Source organism: Chrysemys picta, chromosome 11 (assembly GCF_011386835.1).
Source record: "Chrysemys picta bellii isolate R12L10 chromosome 11, ASM1138683v2, whole genome shotgun sequence".
Taxonomy (NCBI): Eukaryota; Metazoa; Chordata; order Testudines; family Emydidae; genus Chrysemys; species Chrysemys picta.
The window spans coordinates 56,178,825-56,196,196 of NC_088801.1; the positions used below are offsets into that span (position 1 = coordinate 56,178,825).

Genomic DNA, 17,372 nt, shown 5'->3' on the forward strand with positions numbered 1-17,372 from the left:
TTTTGGCTGAAATTTTTCAAAAAAAGTTTAGCCTGAGGCAGACACCTGGCATGGAAAATTTCAGCTCAAACGGTTAAACCCTAGCAAAGTTATAATCAACTGAACGCAGGGTCTTATAATGGGCATTGTCAGGCAACCTTAAAAACAGGGTGGTAGCCCTGTGTATAGTTGATATTTATTTATATTTTTTGTTTGACCATCTCTTAAATAGAAGCCTATTTATTTCATATTATTTCATATTTTATTATTTCATATTTTCCATGTACCCTATCCTAAATCTGTCTTTAAAAAGTCCAAATCATACCTTCTCTGAGCACTCAATATATTTTTAAAAAAATATATTAAGCTTTCTTTTTGGACAGAGTCTGCTACCTTTACTCATGCTGAACAGATGTTTACTCCGTGAATGGTCCCATACAAATCAATGCAACTGCTTCTTGAGTAAGACACTTACACACATGGGATAGCATATCTGAATCTGTCTTTTAAACAAGAAAGTTTATACATAGAATTTCAACTTTCCTGCCACTGCTATGAAAGCTTTTCCAACTAGAAAATTACAAGTAAACTGGAAACTGATTTCTTTCATCAGGTGACACAAAAATGTCAGTGTGTCAACCTGTTATTTGCTTATATTAAGTAGGGACAATATATTTACTGTAGGATTAATTGCCATTATTAGTACTGTAGTCATTGAAAAAAATTATGTTGTAATTTAATTCTAAATTGCTACATGCAAGCTCATTTTCACTATTCTATGCTGTTACTCTTCATCTATGTGAGTGTGCACACATGAGGTAACTTGCATATAAATAGAGATTCTGATGGTAAATTTTAACCAATAAATCCATATTAGTGTAATTTTTCACAGTTCAGAGTTTTGAAAATAAACACGGTTAAAAACCAATTTTAGCTATTTTGAAATTTCAACTACCACTCACACCCAATTTATGAGAGATTATGGCCCCCACATTTATTGAGATGTTAAATAATTAATCTATAGATAAAGGGTTAGTTTCTCTGTTAAGTGAAAGAGCATTCTTTGAGTTGAAAATAACTACGAGAAGAAGTGTACTGAGATGCTTTGGAAACTATTTTTAATTATTTAGACATTTTAGATATTTTTATCCAATAGAACCCAAAACATATGTCTTGAAAATCTGCATAAACTAAATACAGAATTTCATAAAATATAAATATTGGACTCCCTACATATAAACAAGTCCCTCTGTCTGGCATTAGTAAAGCAATTACACAGTATTAGAAGTTGTTGTACATGTGTATATTTAAAATTGTAGAAAAACTATATGTATTATTTGAAAAACAGTCTAAAACTGCAAGCTTACCTGCTACCAAAATTTATATACATATGAGGGAGAAGAGTTAGGGTGCAACTTTTCCTTTGATATTTAATGATTGTTGAGTGCTTAGTTATCATTCTATTAAGTTTTTCTATAAAAAAAATCCTAGATTTTTTAAAAAAAGGAACAGCTTCCTTGTCATAATAAAGAGGATGGTTGTATACTTGCAACTGAATATGTAATTCCAGAGCATGAAATAATGTTAAAAACTAGAGATGGGTACTCAAAATAGGATGGATAGAGAAGGGGACAGAGTGATTACTAACAAAGGAAAAGGGAAACAGGATGTCAAAAAGTTTTAAATAGAATAATTTGGCAGTAAAATGGCTCAATTTTTATTTTTCAACTTAAAGACCAGCTTTCAAAAATAAAAAATATTAAAATACTGAAAACAATCAATCACAGTTTTAGGAAAAACAACTCAAAACATGCACAGAATCCTGGGAAGTTGGACTAGGAAGAAAAAACTGGTGGAGGAAAAATATGCAAGAGTCACGTCTCAAGGATGAATGATATGGACTGCACAAAACTAGTTTTATAAAAACGAAAAGACGGTTACTCACCGTTGTAACTGTTGTTCTTCGAGATGTGTTGCTCATATCCATTCCATTAGGTGTGCGCGCGCCGCGTGCACGATCGTCGGAAAATTTTCTACCCTAGCAACACCGGCGGGTCGGCTGTGGAGCCCCCTAGAGTGGCGCCTTCATGGCGCTGAATATATACCCCAGCCGACCCGGCACCCCCTCAGTTCCTTCTTGCCGGCTACTCCGACAGTGGGGACGGGGGGCGGGTTTGGAATGGATATGAGCAACACATCTCGAAGAACAACAGTTACAACGGTGAGTAACCGTCTTTTCTCCTTCGAGTGCTTGCTCATATCCATTCCATTAGGTGACTCCCAAGCCCAACTTAGGTGGTGGGGTCGGAGTGAGACATTGCTGTGTGCAAAACCGCTAATCCGAAAGCAGCATCGTCCCTGGACTGCTGCACTAGTGCATAGTGAGCTGTAAATGTGTGGACTGATGACCAAACCGCCGCTCTACAAATGTCCTGGATCGGAACTTGCGCCAGCAAAGTCGTCGAGGAAGCTTGGGCCCTCGTGGAGTGAGCGGTGAGGTGCGGTGCTGAGACACCTGCCAGGTCATAGCAAGTCCGGATGCAAGACGTAATCCAGGAGGATAGGCGTTGTGAGGAGACCGGTGAGCCTTTCATCCGGTCGGCCACTGCAACGAAGAGTTGCGTCGTCTTTCTAAAGTGCCTTGTGCGGTCAATATAGAAGGCCAGGGCCCTGCGTACGTCCAGAGAATGCGAACGTTGATCCTGGCGAGTAGCATGTGGTTTAGGATGAAAGACCGGGAGAAATATATCCTGGTTGATATGAAAAGGAGAAACCACCTTAGGGAGAAAGGCAGGATGTGGACGAAGCTGCACTTTATCCTTATGGAAAACTGTGTAAGGGGGCTCGGATGTAAGCGCCCTGAGTTCAGAAACGCGCCTTGCTGAGGTGATGGCTACGAGGAAGGCTGTCTTCCAGGATAGGTACAAAAGTGAACAGGTGGCCAGTGGCTCGAATGGAGGACCTGTGAGCTTGGAGAGAACCAGGTCGAAAGTCCCGCTCCTTCTTGGTCCTTGGTCTGAAGGCCTTACAGATCTTGCACTTATCTGTTTGATGGGACTCTCCCAGGCACTTCAGACAGGAGTCGTGCGGGTCGCTCGTGGGCATAGGCTTAGCGCAGGAGGCGCACTGCTTGAAGCCTGGAGCGTTGGGCATGAGCCCGGCCCCGCGGCTGGGGGAGAAAGGGGGAGATGACCCCCTTAATCCCCTGAACTACTATAACAACTTTTAAACTATTTAACTATTGAACTATAAACAACTAGAACTATAACTATAACTATAACTGTGAATAACTAACTAAGCTAGGGAGAGTGGAGAACAGCTATGCCGCGCTCCACAGTTCCAACGACCGTCAGGGGCGGTAAGAAGGAACTGAGGGGGCGCCGGGTCGGCTGGGGTATATATTCAGCGCCATGAAGGCGCCACTCTAGGGGGCTCCACAGCCGACCCGCCGGTGTTGCTAGGGTAGAAAATTTTCCGACGATCGTGCACGCGGCGCGCGCACACCTAATGGAATGGATATGAGCAAGCACTCGAAGAAGAAGAACTGGTTCAGATTAATAAAGGAACTGACACAAACATACAGCAGATTGGGCTGGTTATACTTTGGCACACTTGACACCTAACCAGTTTGCAACAATCATCCATTGCAAAGGATGAACTGACCCTAAGTTTCACAATGGGCAGCTGCTAGTTGGTTCGCTGAAGATGGATCTTGTGGGGAGGACTGGACAAGAAAATCAGTACATCTGGACTAAAGCTGCCCAAATGGCTTAATAATGAATGCTCCACAAGATCTGTCAAGTAAAGAGAGAGAATATACAGATCAGAGAAACGGGAGGGAAAAACTAAGCTGAAATGAGATCAGACTACAAATACAGAAAAAGAATAGATGGTAAAGAGAGTACAGAAGGAAACAATGTACAGATAGGTAGAAGACACTCCCCTGAACCAGCACATATTAATATAAAATGCATCAAAATTACTCAGTGAAGCTCAAACTGAGGGAGTTCAGGGGAGGGATAGCTCAGTCGTTTGAGCATTGGCCTGCTAAACCCAGGGTTGTGAGTTCAGTCCTTGAGGGAGCACTTAGGGATCTAGGGCAAAATCAGTACTTAGTCCTGTTAGTGAAGGCAGGGGGCTGGACTAGATGACCTTTCAAGGTCCCTTCCAGTTCTAGGAGATAGGATATCTCCAATATTTCTGTTCTACAGACTGAGACAAGCAAATTATGTGGGGAGAAAGAACCCATCAGTTCTGTTCTGTTGAGAGAGACTGGTTGCGTAACTTTGAGCAAGACACTTATCTTCACTGTGCCTCAGTTTTCTCACCTGTAAAATGAATATAATAATACGTACCTACGTCAAAAGTATGTTGTGAGGCTGAATTTAAGTACCTTGAGATTTCTGGTATAAGATGTTTTAAAAGTGCAGAGTATATATTAATGGCTATTCCCTTTTTCACAATGCCTATCCCATGACTTTACCTTAAAAATGCCACAATAAAATCATAGCCCTAATTATATTATATTAACTATAAATAAAGCAAAGCATTTTGGTTCATCAGGGTTTTACCTACAAGGTCTGAAAGTTTTTTGAATTCAAATGAATTCACAGAACAAACATGACTGAAAGGTCCAGGTATGAGGAAAGCTAATGGTTATAGGCATGAAAGCAATTTAAATATTTAAATATGAACATAAATGCTTTTACTATAAATGATTCCCCTTGAGCAGAGTGTTCAGATATCTTCATTGTCCTAACACTGGGTTTTGTTTTGCCAGGCAATAACAGTTTTCCTAGACTGACAACTAAATTCTTGTCATATTTTTTAGTAAAAGAAAGTTATCTCTAACAGTTCTCTGTAGCTGCAGATCTGTACTCTGTGAGCATACATCTTGGTGCTGAGAATCACGTTGATAGCGTTGAAAGCAGTAACAAACAGCAGTAGCAGTAGTGTCCCTCTCACAGAACTATTTGAGATAATGGTATGAAGAATCTCTATTCTTCACTGCGGGACACCAAATAAATGGGAGAAGGTGAGTGAGTGCAATTCTGCAGATATTTCTCTCTCCCATGCTATGGAAGTGGAAATCTCAGTTATATTGTGAGGCCAGAGCCTGGCATCAGCTATGGTCCTCTGCCCAGATCTCTAAGCACATCTTGCCTGAACTCAAGGATACTCCACTCACAGGTGAGTCATCTTCAGAGATATTTTTGAAGGAGAAATGAAGATCACCACAGCTACAAGACTGACTAGCAATGAAAAACCACAAGCAGTACTTACAGATTTCAGAATTTTTCTCTTGAAACAGGCACCTAGTTTCGTTCCAACATAAAAATAGTGATTTTAAATTAGGAGTCCCATGCACAGCTTTGGAAATTTCAGAAATGGGCACAGTTTTTCCACATAGAATGTAGAAGCTAACTTTGTCCTATTAGAAAAGGCTTTGAGACCGTTTGGTAAAGGAACACCTTGCCATAACAGCACTAAATGCAAAGTCTGATCTATTTAGACAATCTGTGGACTGAGATGGTTGATTTGGGGGACAAATCTAAAAGGGATGCAAAGAAGGCACAACCAGAAGTTATGGTATTGATGCAGGAACCACATTGTGAAATTCTATGGTTTGTTATGCACGAAATCAGACTAGATGATTATAATAGGCCTTTTGGCCTTAAACTTGTGACTCTATGATGGTAATTTCTAAAAGGACTTGGTCTTATCCATACAGCTCAATACTCTTAACATCCAGAGTGTAATTCTCCTTTCATTCATCTCCAGTTTAACTACATTTATGGCAAGAGAGTTACTCCTAAGCCACACTGATACAAAGTGATAGAATCCAGCAACCTGATTTGTGCAGTGCCCAGATACCATAAAAATACATACAATATGCATGTATTGCATGTTTGATATGAGTTAATCAAAGTCATTGTGCAGTAAACCCAAGTGCTTCCAACATAAAGCAGTACTCATACATTATGAGAGTAAAGAGAGAATGACCTTCCAGACCTGCAGGCGAGAGTGCTAGAAGGGAATGGGGGTGGGGGTGTGAGAGTGTGAGTGTGTGTGCATGCATGGGCAACCCCCACCACCAGCCTGATGGTCCTAGAGTGTGCAACTCTGCCTACCCCCCTAACACTCAGCCTGATCCTCCTTTTCACCTCTGACATCCTGCCCCCCCACATCTACCTACATCTTCTGGAGTCTGTCTCCCAATACTTCTGGAACCTTTGCCTTCCCACCCTGCTCCTCATTTTACCCTCTCCACTGGCCCTCACGTGATGGGTCTATCCTGTTTCCTGGATCTGGTCAGTCACCAGCACCAGGAGGAACCACCCCACACTTTCTGCAGTCTGCAGGTGAGGCCCTGGCTGCCAGCCTGCAGCACAACACAGAACAGGTCACCGAGATTCCAGCCAGCTGAACTATGGTATATTCACTCCCAGCAAGGTTTTAAAAAGTGGGGGCACATGCCTCCCCCCCTGCTTTTTAATGGGCCTTTGCTCTTTCCCAACCGGTGCATATTCCTGCAAGGTAAAAAAAATCAAGGCCATTTAAAAACAAAAATAGGTGGCAACTCCAATGTTATGAACAACATGAATTAGAACTGTGGGTAGCTTATTTAAAACCCTAGAAACTTCTGAATCCACTGGTGAACTGATTGTGACTGGACTACATTCAGTTCTGGGCTCCTAATTAGCAGAAGGATGTTGAGGAAATGAAGAGAGTTAAGAGAAAATCTACAAAAATAGTGAGGGGATGGAAATAATTACATATAAGGAAATATTAGGAGAGTTACATTTGTATAACTCTGGATTCAATAGCTGATATGGCCTATTCTAATCAAAACAAATAAATAAAGATCTTTCTTAGAAATGCTCTGATTCAATCCTAGACAAAGCTAAAAATATGACTGCAGTCCTTAAAAAAAATTAACAGTATCTTAGACCCATCCCAGGCAGAAATGAAAGCAAAATCCTTTAAAAAAAAAAAAAAAAAAAAAAAAAAAAAAGGGCAGAAAAACCTGCCTACCTTTGACAACAAATTGACTTAACCTGCAAGATAAAAAAGTTACTTTCGTGTGGAGAACTTACTAGCCATAATAAAGAGTGTCACCATCAATATAAAAAAAATACAAAAAACCCCAACCCCAGCCCACAAAACCCCCAAACCAACATATGGTTGAAGATACGGGCATCTGTTATTCTTGATAGGCACATATGTCTCCATTTGGGGGCATCTGTCCCATCTAGAATCTAACCTAACAGCAGAGGCTTTATTTAGAGACTAACTTTTACAGAGAACAATTTTGAATAAAGCAGATGAATGTCATGTCAAAGAATGGTACAGTAAAAAAGTGAAGAAAATAAACATAATCTCACAGAAGTTATTTTTTAAAGCTTCTGTACACATAAAGTGGAAGGTAAACTGGATACTAGGAGCACTATGATCATCATGATACTTAATGGTATGGGGTATACATGATTGTTCAGGATTTAATGAAGAAATATCACACCTCACTTTACTTCACCTATGCCAGTAACATTAATGAAGCTGCTTACTATATATAAGAATATAAAAAGAGCTATGAAGATGAGCTACAGAAAGAAAAGGGAGATGTTTCTTGGCTGTATGAATCACTCCTACAAGCAGTATTCTTCACAGATTCACACTCAGCCTCTGACTTTTTTTATTCTAGCTCTCTAATTTTAATTCAAGACCACATTTAATGCTCTAGCCCCCTCTACTGGAAATCTCTAATGGGTATAGGTCTTCAATTAATGGGGGATTTTTCAGGATTTTTAAATTTCCTATTTACAAGAAAGTCCAGTGTGCAGAGCAATGAAAGGGAACACACACATTTATAAAAGGACGGGCTGTGTTTATCACATTGTTTATAAAATGGAGGTTCATTACTGTTGCTAGAGGTTTTTCAATAAGGATTCCTTGGAGGCAGCTTGGTGCTCGCTCGAAGAGGGAGGAAGTTTTGCTATTTTGTAGCATTCTAAGTTGCATCCCAAAACCCACTTAGAAATCCCCTGTGAGGATATGGCTTGTTCATGCCATCTTTCTGCTATGGGTTTGGTTCTTTGCAGGCAGAACACCAGGGCACTCCTGCTGTCAAGGGAGTGAAGTCTCCTGTCTTTGGAAAAAGCATAGGTTTTTTGGGAAGAATACAAGTAAGTGATTGATGTGGAACTGAGACACAATCTGTAACCTAAGGGAAACTTTCTGTTTGTGGAATACTGTATAAGGAGAGTCTGCTATCATGGCTGCTAGCTCACTGACACTTCTGGCCAAAGTGATAGCCACTAAGAATGCCACCTTCATGGACAGGTGGGTCATGGCACATTGCCATAGGTTTGAAAGGTGGACCTGTGAGTGGTGACAGGAAAAGGTTGAGATCCTATTGGGGCGTAGGTTTAATGACCGGTGGGAAAGTCCTGATCAAGCCCTTCATAAATTGCACAGTAGCCAGGTGTGTAAAGACAGAAAGTCCCCCTATTGGAGGGAGAAAGGCACTAATTGCTGCTACATGGACTCGCAGTGAACTCAGGGCCAGACTTGAAGATTTTAAGGAGAGGAGATAGTCCAGTTAGTCTAGACTATGCACAGCACCTAGTGAATGTTAGTGGGAACATACCAAGGCCAAAAAACACCACCATTTAGCCAGGTAGCATGTTCTAGTGTAATCCTTTCTACTTTGGTTAAGGAATTCACCACTGTCAGAATATATTGGTTAGAACTGGGTAGTGGATTTCTCATTTGTGGTCTGCAGCTAAGCACCTGCTCAACTTATCTATCAGGGAGTTGTGGACATCCAGCAAGTATGCAGCCTGTATTGTAATGTGGTTTCTGATACACCAGTTCCAAAGTCTGAATGCTTCCAGGCAGAGCAGCTACAGATGACATGAACCTTGCCTGGCCAGTAGGGGGAAGATCACCTGCATACTCAGGAGTGGTGAGCATCATATGCTTAGTGTGTGTATTCTGTTTAGGTAACTGTTAATAAATAGAGGTTAAGGATATTATTGTGTAAAGCTCTTTTACTAGGAAAAGGCCCTGCAGACCTGTAGAGCCCTCAGTCCACCAGGAATGGGTGTTAACCCTGAGCCCACGGAGGGGTAGAGGCTGGAACCCACAGAGGGGTAAATTTGGGTCCCTTACTTCCTGAGCACCCAAAAGAGAGAGTAGGGGTGATGAGAAACCTAAATTGTGCAGGTAACATTCTTTTTTGGGGATTAGGAAATATGGGGAGAAGAATCCTCTCCCTTGGTACAGAGGTGGGATGCACCCCAGCATACAAGGAATTCTGCCTCTTATTGAAGACTCAATTGGTGAGAGTGGTTCCCAAAGGGGGATCAGGAAGGTGGTTGGTGAGGAGGGAAGGAAAGAAACTCTATGAAGTATCCCTGGTAATCTCCAGGACCCAACTGTCTCTGGTGATCTTGTTCCAGCTGAGGGGGAAGGAAATAAGACATCCTCCAAAGATGACAGGAGAGGAAGTAGATGGCATCATTGGTGAAACGCAGGCTTGACATGCATGTCAAAAATGGCCCTTGGACAGTGGTTGGGAGTAAGTGGAGGGAGCTGAGGAATGGGACCTCTGAATCCTCTGTCATTTATGCAGACTCAGGTGGATGCTCGTGGTAATATGCAATGTGCGAAGGGGGTGGTCATGGTCTAAAGCAGTGTTTTTCAAAGTTCGGGTCGCAACATGTAAGGTACTGGGTCACCTTGCTCAGCACCCAGGGACCCTATCAGCTCTGGTCAGCACCGCTGAACGGGACGTTAAAAGTCCCGTCGGCAGTGCTGCCCAGCTAAAGCAGGCTAGTGCCTACCTGTTCTGACACCGTGCTGCGCCCCGGAAGTGGCCAGCTGCGGGTCCAGTTTCTAGGCGGGGGAGCCAGAGGGCTCCGCACACTGCACTCTGCCCTGAGTACTGGCCAATGGGAGATGGAGGGGGTACCTGGGGGCGAGAGCCATGCGGAGCCGCTTGCGCACCTCCGCCTAGGAGCCAACCTGCTGCTGGCCACTTCCGGGACACAGCACAGTCTGCGGTGCCAGGACAGGCAGGAAGCCTGCCTCTGCACCCTGGCTGCTGACCGGGAGCTGCCAGAGGTAAGCTCGCCACCCAACCCCCAGCCCTGAGCCCCCCAAACCCTTCATCCCCGGCCCCACCCCAGAGCCTGCACCCCCAAGCCAGAGCCCTGACCCCCTCCTGCACCCCAACCTCTGCCCCAATCCAGAGCCCTTTCCCCCACCCTGAACCTCTCATTCCCATCCCCACCCTGCAGCCCTCACCCCTGCACCCCAACCCTCTGCCCCAGCCCTGAGCCCCTCCCACACCCCAAACCCCTCATCCCCATCTCCATTGGGTTGCAAGCATCAACAATTTTCTTCAACTGGGTCCCCAGAAAAAAAGTTTGAAAACCACTGGTCTAAAGGGCTGTCTCTAGTGTTTCCTCCTTGGGGATGGAGTGTAAATCCCCAGGGATCATAGAGGGGACCCTGAATCCTTTAGAGAATTCAGGGATTTATACATCTTTTCATTAAAAAGGTTGGACTCATTAAAGGGGAGGTTGTGGATGGTGGACCTCTCTAGAAAAGCCTGACAACTGGAGCCACAAGTCCCTTTGCATGACCAGTCCTGTGGCTAAATTTCTGGACACTGTAGGTGTGCGGCATCTACTGCAGTCTGGAGAGTCACCTTTGCTACTAGCTTCCCCTCATCCAGAAAGGATTGGAATTAGGCTCCATCTTCCATGGGAAGTTTGTCTTTAAAGTCTGCCAAGCCTGGCGTACATGTTGAAATTGTATCTTGCTAATAAAGTTTGGTAATTAGCTACACAAAATTGGAGACCTGTGGAAGGGAAGACCTTCCTACACAAGAGATCCGGTCTCTTTGAATCTTTATCTGCCAGAGTGGATTTCTGGCAGTGCGACAGAGTTCTTTCTGTAGCCACCTGCATCATCACCAAGTTAGGGGCAGGATGGGAAAACAAAAAGTCTGCTCCTTTGGCAGCACAAAATAACATCTTTTGGCTCTTTTTGGTGTTAGAACACAAGATGCTGGTGTGTGCCAAACTGCTCTGGCCAGTTCCAATATAGCCTTGTTAATTGGAAGGGCCACACTGGTCGGTCCTTGCGATTGCAAAGTCCAAGAGCCGGTGTTGAGAGCACTGGACCTCTTCTAATGGGATCTGTGGATCATTAGCGACCCATTGCAACAGCTCCTGATTGTGGTCATCCAATGGAGAAGTTGATGAAGGAGTGATGGCATTGTCTAGAGATGACGAGGAAGCCCCCATCTGAGCTGCTTCCAGCTCTTCCTCCTCATACACCAATGGAACTGGCTGAGAAGAGGAGTACAACTCCTGAGAGAGGTCCGGTCACCTTCCATAGGTGTCCCAAAGGCCCTAATAAGGCCAGAAGGAGGGATACATTGGTCATGGTGGCCCCCAAGGCAATCAGTACCAGCTGTCTGCGGGGGTGGGGGAATCATATCCAGATAGATGGTAAGCACAGCCTCTCAACTGTGTGTCAGGGCTCCTGTGTCTTACTGGAGATACTGGTGCAGGTATCTCTTCTGACTTCTGCAATTCCAAGTCCACAGTGGTGGTACCATCAGTATTGGGTGCGCCTGCCCGATGGATGGAGATGTAACTGCTCCTGGGATGTCAGTAACGATTACTCCTCTGGGATAAGGATGTCCCTCAGGAGGGGATAGCCTGAAGGGAGTGGAGACTGTGGGGAGGAATGGAATATATCCTATGCTGTACAAAGGTCTCCGTATGGCCGAGAGTCTGGGGAGTTCCAGCAGAAACACCTGAAGGACGGGGATTGTCTGTCACAGCCAGTCAGTCTTTGGATAAACAAGATCGTACCGATGATGCATCTGGACCTGTACTCATAGATGGGACTGGAGAGTGTATGTCTTTCCACTTCAGTCCTGCAGCCCTGGGGGTCTTCGGCGGAGCCAGTTCCATATGTGACACCTCACCCAAGCTGGACCACCTAAGGAAGGAAACGCGTGCCTTATGGACAATCATCTGTGGGAATCTGTTCTTACGCCCAGTTTAGTGTCCTTACTCTCGTGGGAAGCCTTGTAGGAGGATTTTTTGGGCTTTGGTGGTAAAGGTTCTTCATAGAATATCAGGGTTGGAAGGGACCTCAGGAGGTCATCTAGTCCAACCCCCTGCTCAAAGCAGGACCAATCCCCAACTAAATCATCCCAGCCAGGGCTTTGTCAAGCCTGACCTTAAAAACTTCTAAGGAAGGAGATTCCACCACCTCCCTAGGTAATGCATTCCAGTGCTTCACCACCCTCTAGTGAAAAAGTTCTTCCTAATATCCAACCTAAACCTCACGCACTGCAACTTGAGACCATTACTCTTTGTTCTGTCATCTGCTACCACCAAGAACAGTCTAGATCCATCCTCTTTGGAACGCCCTTTCAGGTAGTTTAAAGCAGTTATCAAATCCCCCCCCCCCCCATTCTTCTCTTCTGCAGACTAAACAATCCCAGTTCCCTCAGCCTCTCCTCATAAGTCATCTGCTCCAGCCCCCTAATCATTTTTGTTGCCCTCCGCTGGACTCTTTCCAATTTTTCCACCTCCTTCTTGTAGTGTGGGGCCCAAAACTGGACACAGTACTCCAGATGAGGCCTCACCAATGTCAAATAGAAGGGAATGATCACGTCCCTCAATCTGCTAGCAATGCCCCTACTTATACAGCCCAAAATGCCGTTAGCCTTCTTGGCAACAAGGGCACTGTTGACTCATATCCAGCTTCTCGTCCACTGTAACCCCTAGGTCCTTTTCTGCAGAACTGATGCCTAGCCATTCGGTCCCTAGTCTGTAGCAGTGCATGGGATTCTTCCGTCCAAAGTGCAGGACTCTGCACTTGTCCTTGTTGAATCTCATCAGATTTCTTTTGGCCCATTCTTCCAATTTCTCTAGGTCCCTCTATATCCTATCCCTACCCTCCAGCATATCTACCACTCATCCCAGTTTAGTGTCATCTGCAAACTTGCTGAGGGTGCAGTCCACACCATCCTCCAGATCATTAATGAAGATATTGAACAAAACCGGCCCCAGTGACCCTTGGGGCACTCCGCTTGATACCGGCTGCCAACTAGACATGGAGCCACTGATTACTACCCGTTGAGCCCGACGATCTAGCCAGCTTTCTATCCACCTTATAGTCCATTCATCCAGCCCATCCTTCTTTAACTTGCTGGCAAAAATACTGTGGGAGACCGTATCAAAAGCTTTGCTAAAGTCAAGGAATAACATGTCCACTGCTTTCCCCTCATCCACAGAGCCAGTTATCTCATCATAGAAGGCCATTAGGCTAGTCAGGCATGACTTGCCCTTAGTGAATCCATGCTGACTGTTCCTGATCACTTTCCTCTCCTCTAAGTGCTTCAGAATTGATTCCTTGAGGACCTGCTCCAAGATTTTTCCAGAGACTGAGGTGAGGCTGACTGGCCTGTAGTTCTCCGGATCCTCCTCCTTCCCTTTTTTAAAGATGGGCACTACATTAGTCTTTTTCCAGTCATCCGGGACCTCCATGAGTTTTAATCGCCATGATCGCCTGAGTTTTCAATCTGGGATCGCCATGAGTTTTCAAAGAGTTTTCAAGGCCTGTGCTTGGAGAGGCACTGCTGGTTGGTTGAGGCTGATGTACACAGAGGGAGGGTCTTCCAGGTCCAGGTCAGAGCAAGGTCTCAGTCTCCTCCATCAGGAACGCTTTTAGTCAGAGCTCTGATCTTTCTACTTCTGGTTGCGAAGGATTGACAGATACTGAACTTCAAAGACATAGGTGCGTCATCCAGGCAGTACAGGCACCATTGATGCTCGTCATTGATGGAGAAGGAGTGAGGGCAGGAGATGCAATTTTTGAATCCCGGGACTCTGAGCATAGTCCTGGGACTGGGGAACATTTTCCCTGAATGGCGGGTGGGGGAACTATTCTATACTAACTAACTATAACTACTAAGCTAAGATATAAAAACTATTTACAAAGAGTTTACTTTACAGGTTATGCGCAGAGTGAAGGAGGACACAATTCTGACTCAGGTCATGTGCTGATAAAAAGGAACTGAAGAGGTGTCTACCCATATTGCCTCTTATACTCTCGGTTGGGAGCATGAGGGAAGCTACTGAGCATGTGCGGGTCAATGAATATTGCGTTGAAGAATTTCTGGACTCGGGCACATGGCATGCATGCATATTCCACGTGTAGAATACACAAATGGATCATCACTCAACAAACATACAATTATTTTAATCTTTCATTAACTGATGTTTGTTCTGAGTTTTGATGATGTAAAGTGCTATTATGTTTTCACAGGAACTGTCATACCAAATCAGACCAGTGATTCCTTTAGTCCCAGACCCTTATTTCTGACAGTGGCCAGTCCCAGACATTTCAGAGGAAATGTAAGAAACCTCAAAATGGACAATTAAAGACTAACCTGCCTTAAGGATAAATCCCTTCCTAACCCAGAAAGTTACTGGTTGCTTTATGCTTTGAAGCACAGAGTTATATCACATCTAATTTGTCTTTAAACCTATCTAACACAACTGTGGATGATCTCATTAGCCATACATTTATTACTTTTTGCATTATTACTAAACTCTTGGCCTCAATGATATTTAGTGGCAATTAGTTCCACATGTTAATAATACAGTGTGTAAAAAAGTATTTCCTTTTACTTCTGTTTTAAATGTTACTTTTCAATTTCATTGGATAGCCCCTTGTTTTTGTTCTTTATACCATTCATTATGGGGGGAGCTGGTATTTACCCCCTAAATTAAGTTGCCTAACATACTTTGCATTATGAAGGATTCTTGCGACCTTTTCTTTGAGATGATCTCACAGCTCATTTGTTTGTAGGAGTCCTTTGATATTTGGAAGGGGGAAATACCCTCAGGCTAAAGCAGTGCCTGTTCTTTGTTCCATGAAGAAATTAGTTACTTGCTGCACCTCAATTTTTGGGTGCCCAGTTTAAGACGCCCAAAGAAGCATAATTTTCAGAAAATGCTGAGTACCCTCAAGATCCTTTAACATATCTCAAGTTAGGCACCCAAAAATTAAGACACTCAAAATCATTAATCACTTTTGATAACAATAGCATTTATATCATGATGTAATATTTTCAGTATTCTTTTTAACCCATTCTTTATACATCCTAATGTTATGTTTATTTTTTTGAATGCCACTGCACATTCAGCAGAGGTTTCTAATGACTGGCCACACTGACACCAAGGTCTTTTTTCTCAGTAGTTTCAGTTAATTTAGAACCCAGCAGATTATTCCTTCCAGTATGCATTACTCCTTGGATTTGCCAGTACTGAATTCCATCTGCCACACTGTGCAGTTCATTTGCCTAACTTTGTTAGGTGCCTCTGAAGTTCCTCCTTGAAGTCTTTTCAGGTTTGAGCTAACTCAAATTATTTTGGTTTTGACATCTTATTGTTCACTGAAAAGGAAAGTATTAATGAGAGCCTGTGGACCCAGCTGGTCTTGCCCTATTAAACCTGCAGCAGATGCCAGGCATAGAGAGGGGAGCTAAAAAGAGGAGATCTAGGAGAGCAGAGGTCTGCTTCTCCTGATGTGAAAGAAGTCTGGCTGCAGCCGAAGACTAAGGTAGCTTGCTGGTTGGACAAGCCTACTGGTGGAATGAATGACCAGACTCTGGGAGACCAGCCAAAATACTATCTGAAGATAAGCCCCAAATATAAAGGTGGGGTCCCACTGAGGGTTCTTTGGATACCCGTTGTTGTGAAGTTGTGGTTTTTCCTGATTTCTTTTGGACCATAACACTCCAAAAGGAGGAAGACTGAAGTTTGCTTTGGCTGGAGGGTTAACACACCACTACACTGGACCTCACAAAAGAGCAAACTTACAAGTGGAAACCTGCAGCTGGGTGATTTGTACCCTGATGGGCTACAAGGGGGCCACTGCAGAGACAAAACCAATCAGAGCCTTTACCCTTTACTTTGTTAACATCTTGAAAATATGCTGGTATATTAGAGGCATGATTTTGTCATACAGAAGCTGTGCTTGTCTGTCTCTCTCTCTCTCAGCATGTTCAGCTATATATTTTAAAATTCTATTTTTAATTATTGTTTCAGTCAACTTTCTCCTAGAGAAGTAAGGCTCACTAGTCTATAAGTCCCTGAACCATCCCTAAAGTCTTTTTTAAAGACAAGTATTGCCATTTGCTAGCGTCTAGTCCTCTGGAATAGCAGCTGATCTTCATAAAAGATGGCATATTTTTATTAGCAGCTCAGCCATTTCATTATTAAGTTTCTTCAGATAGCCTCCATCTTCAGAAATCCTGGTGATTTGTTACTCTTTAATTTATCAATTATTTCCAGCTTTTCCTCATTTGACATCTTATTTTATGACTGTGTCTCATATCTATTATCTGAATAGAATAATTCCAAGGTAGTATCTCCCCAACATCCTCTGTGGTGAAGACTAATGCAAAGAAATAGTTTAGCTCCTCTGCAACATTCTTGTCCTCCTTACTTACCACCTGGCAGTACATAAGACCAAAAGAAAAGAAAAAGACGACAGAGCTTACTTTAACTGGCTCATGCTGCATCACAGGTGCTTGCATAGCTATGGCACTCTGGGCATAAACTTGGTGATATGCTGCTTGAACTCCATGATCAGAATATGGCTGTCAAAAAAACAAACATTTTTTATAAAAAGATTTTTAAGAGTACAAAAGCATGTTTCTATATTTGTTTGTTTTTGTAAACTCTCTTATGATTTAAACTGCTAAAAACTGTGGACTAAGGTAACCTGAGTACTGAGCATTAATCAGTGATTTTTTTTAAATTTATTTTTTTCCCCATTGCAGAATAGATTTTGGTAAATCATTTAATATCAGGTTTCAGAGTGGTAGCCATGTTAGTCTGTATCAGCAAAAAGAACGAGGAGTATTTGTGGCACCTTAGAGACTAACAAAATTTATTTGAGCATACGCTATCATGGGCTAAAGCCCACTTCATCAGATGCATGCAGTGGAAAATACAGTAGGAAGATAGATAGACATACAGAGAACATGAAAAAATGGGCGTAGCCATACCAACTCTAATGAGACTAATCGATTAAGGTGGGATAGTATCAGCAGGAGAAAAAAAAACTTTTGTAGTGATAATCAGGATGGCCCATTTCAAACAATTGACAAGAAGGTGTCAGTAACAGTAGCGGGAAAATTAGCATGGGGAAATAGTTTTTAGTTTGTATAATAACTCATCCACTCCCAGTCTTTATTCAAGCCTAATTTAATGGTGTCCATTTTGCAAATTAATTCCAGTTCTGCAGTTTCTCATTGGAGTCTGTTTTTGAAGTTTTTTTGTTGAATA

At 43.1% G+C, this 17,372-nt stretch overlaps 1 protein-coding gene across 2 annotated transcripts in view; it reads right to left on the bottom strand.

The window, feature by feature from the left end:
- BOLL (boule homolog, RNA binding protein) overlaps positions 1-17,372 on the bottom strand; it is a 101,099-nt gene that overhangs the window by 17,025 nt on the left and 66,702 nt on the right. For both annotated transcript variants that reach the window (XM_065560888.1, XM_065560889.1), the window contains one exon: positions 16,583-16,681. In XM_065560888.1, coding sequence (XP_065416960.1) covers positions 16,583-16,681 — 99 coding nt within the window. The remainder of the gene's footprint in view (positions 1-16,582; positions 16,682-17,372) is intronic.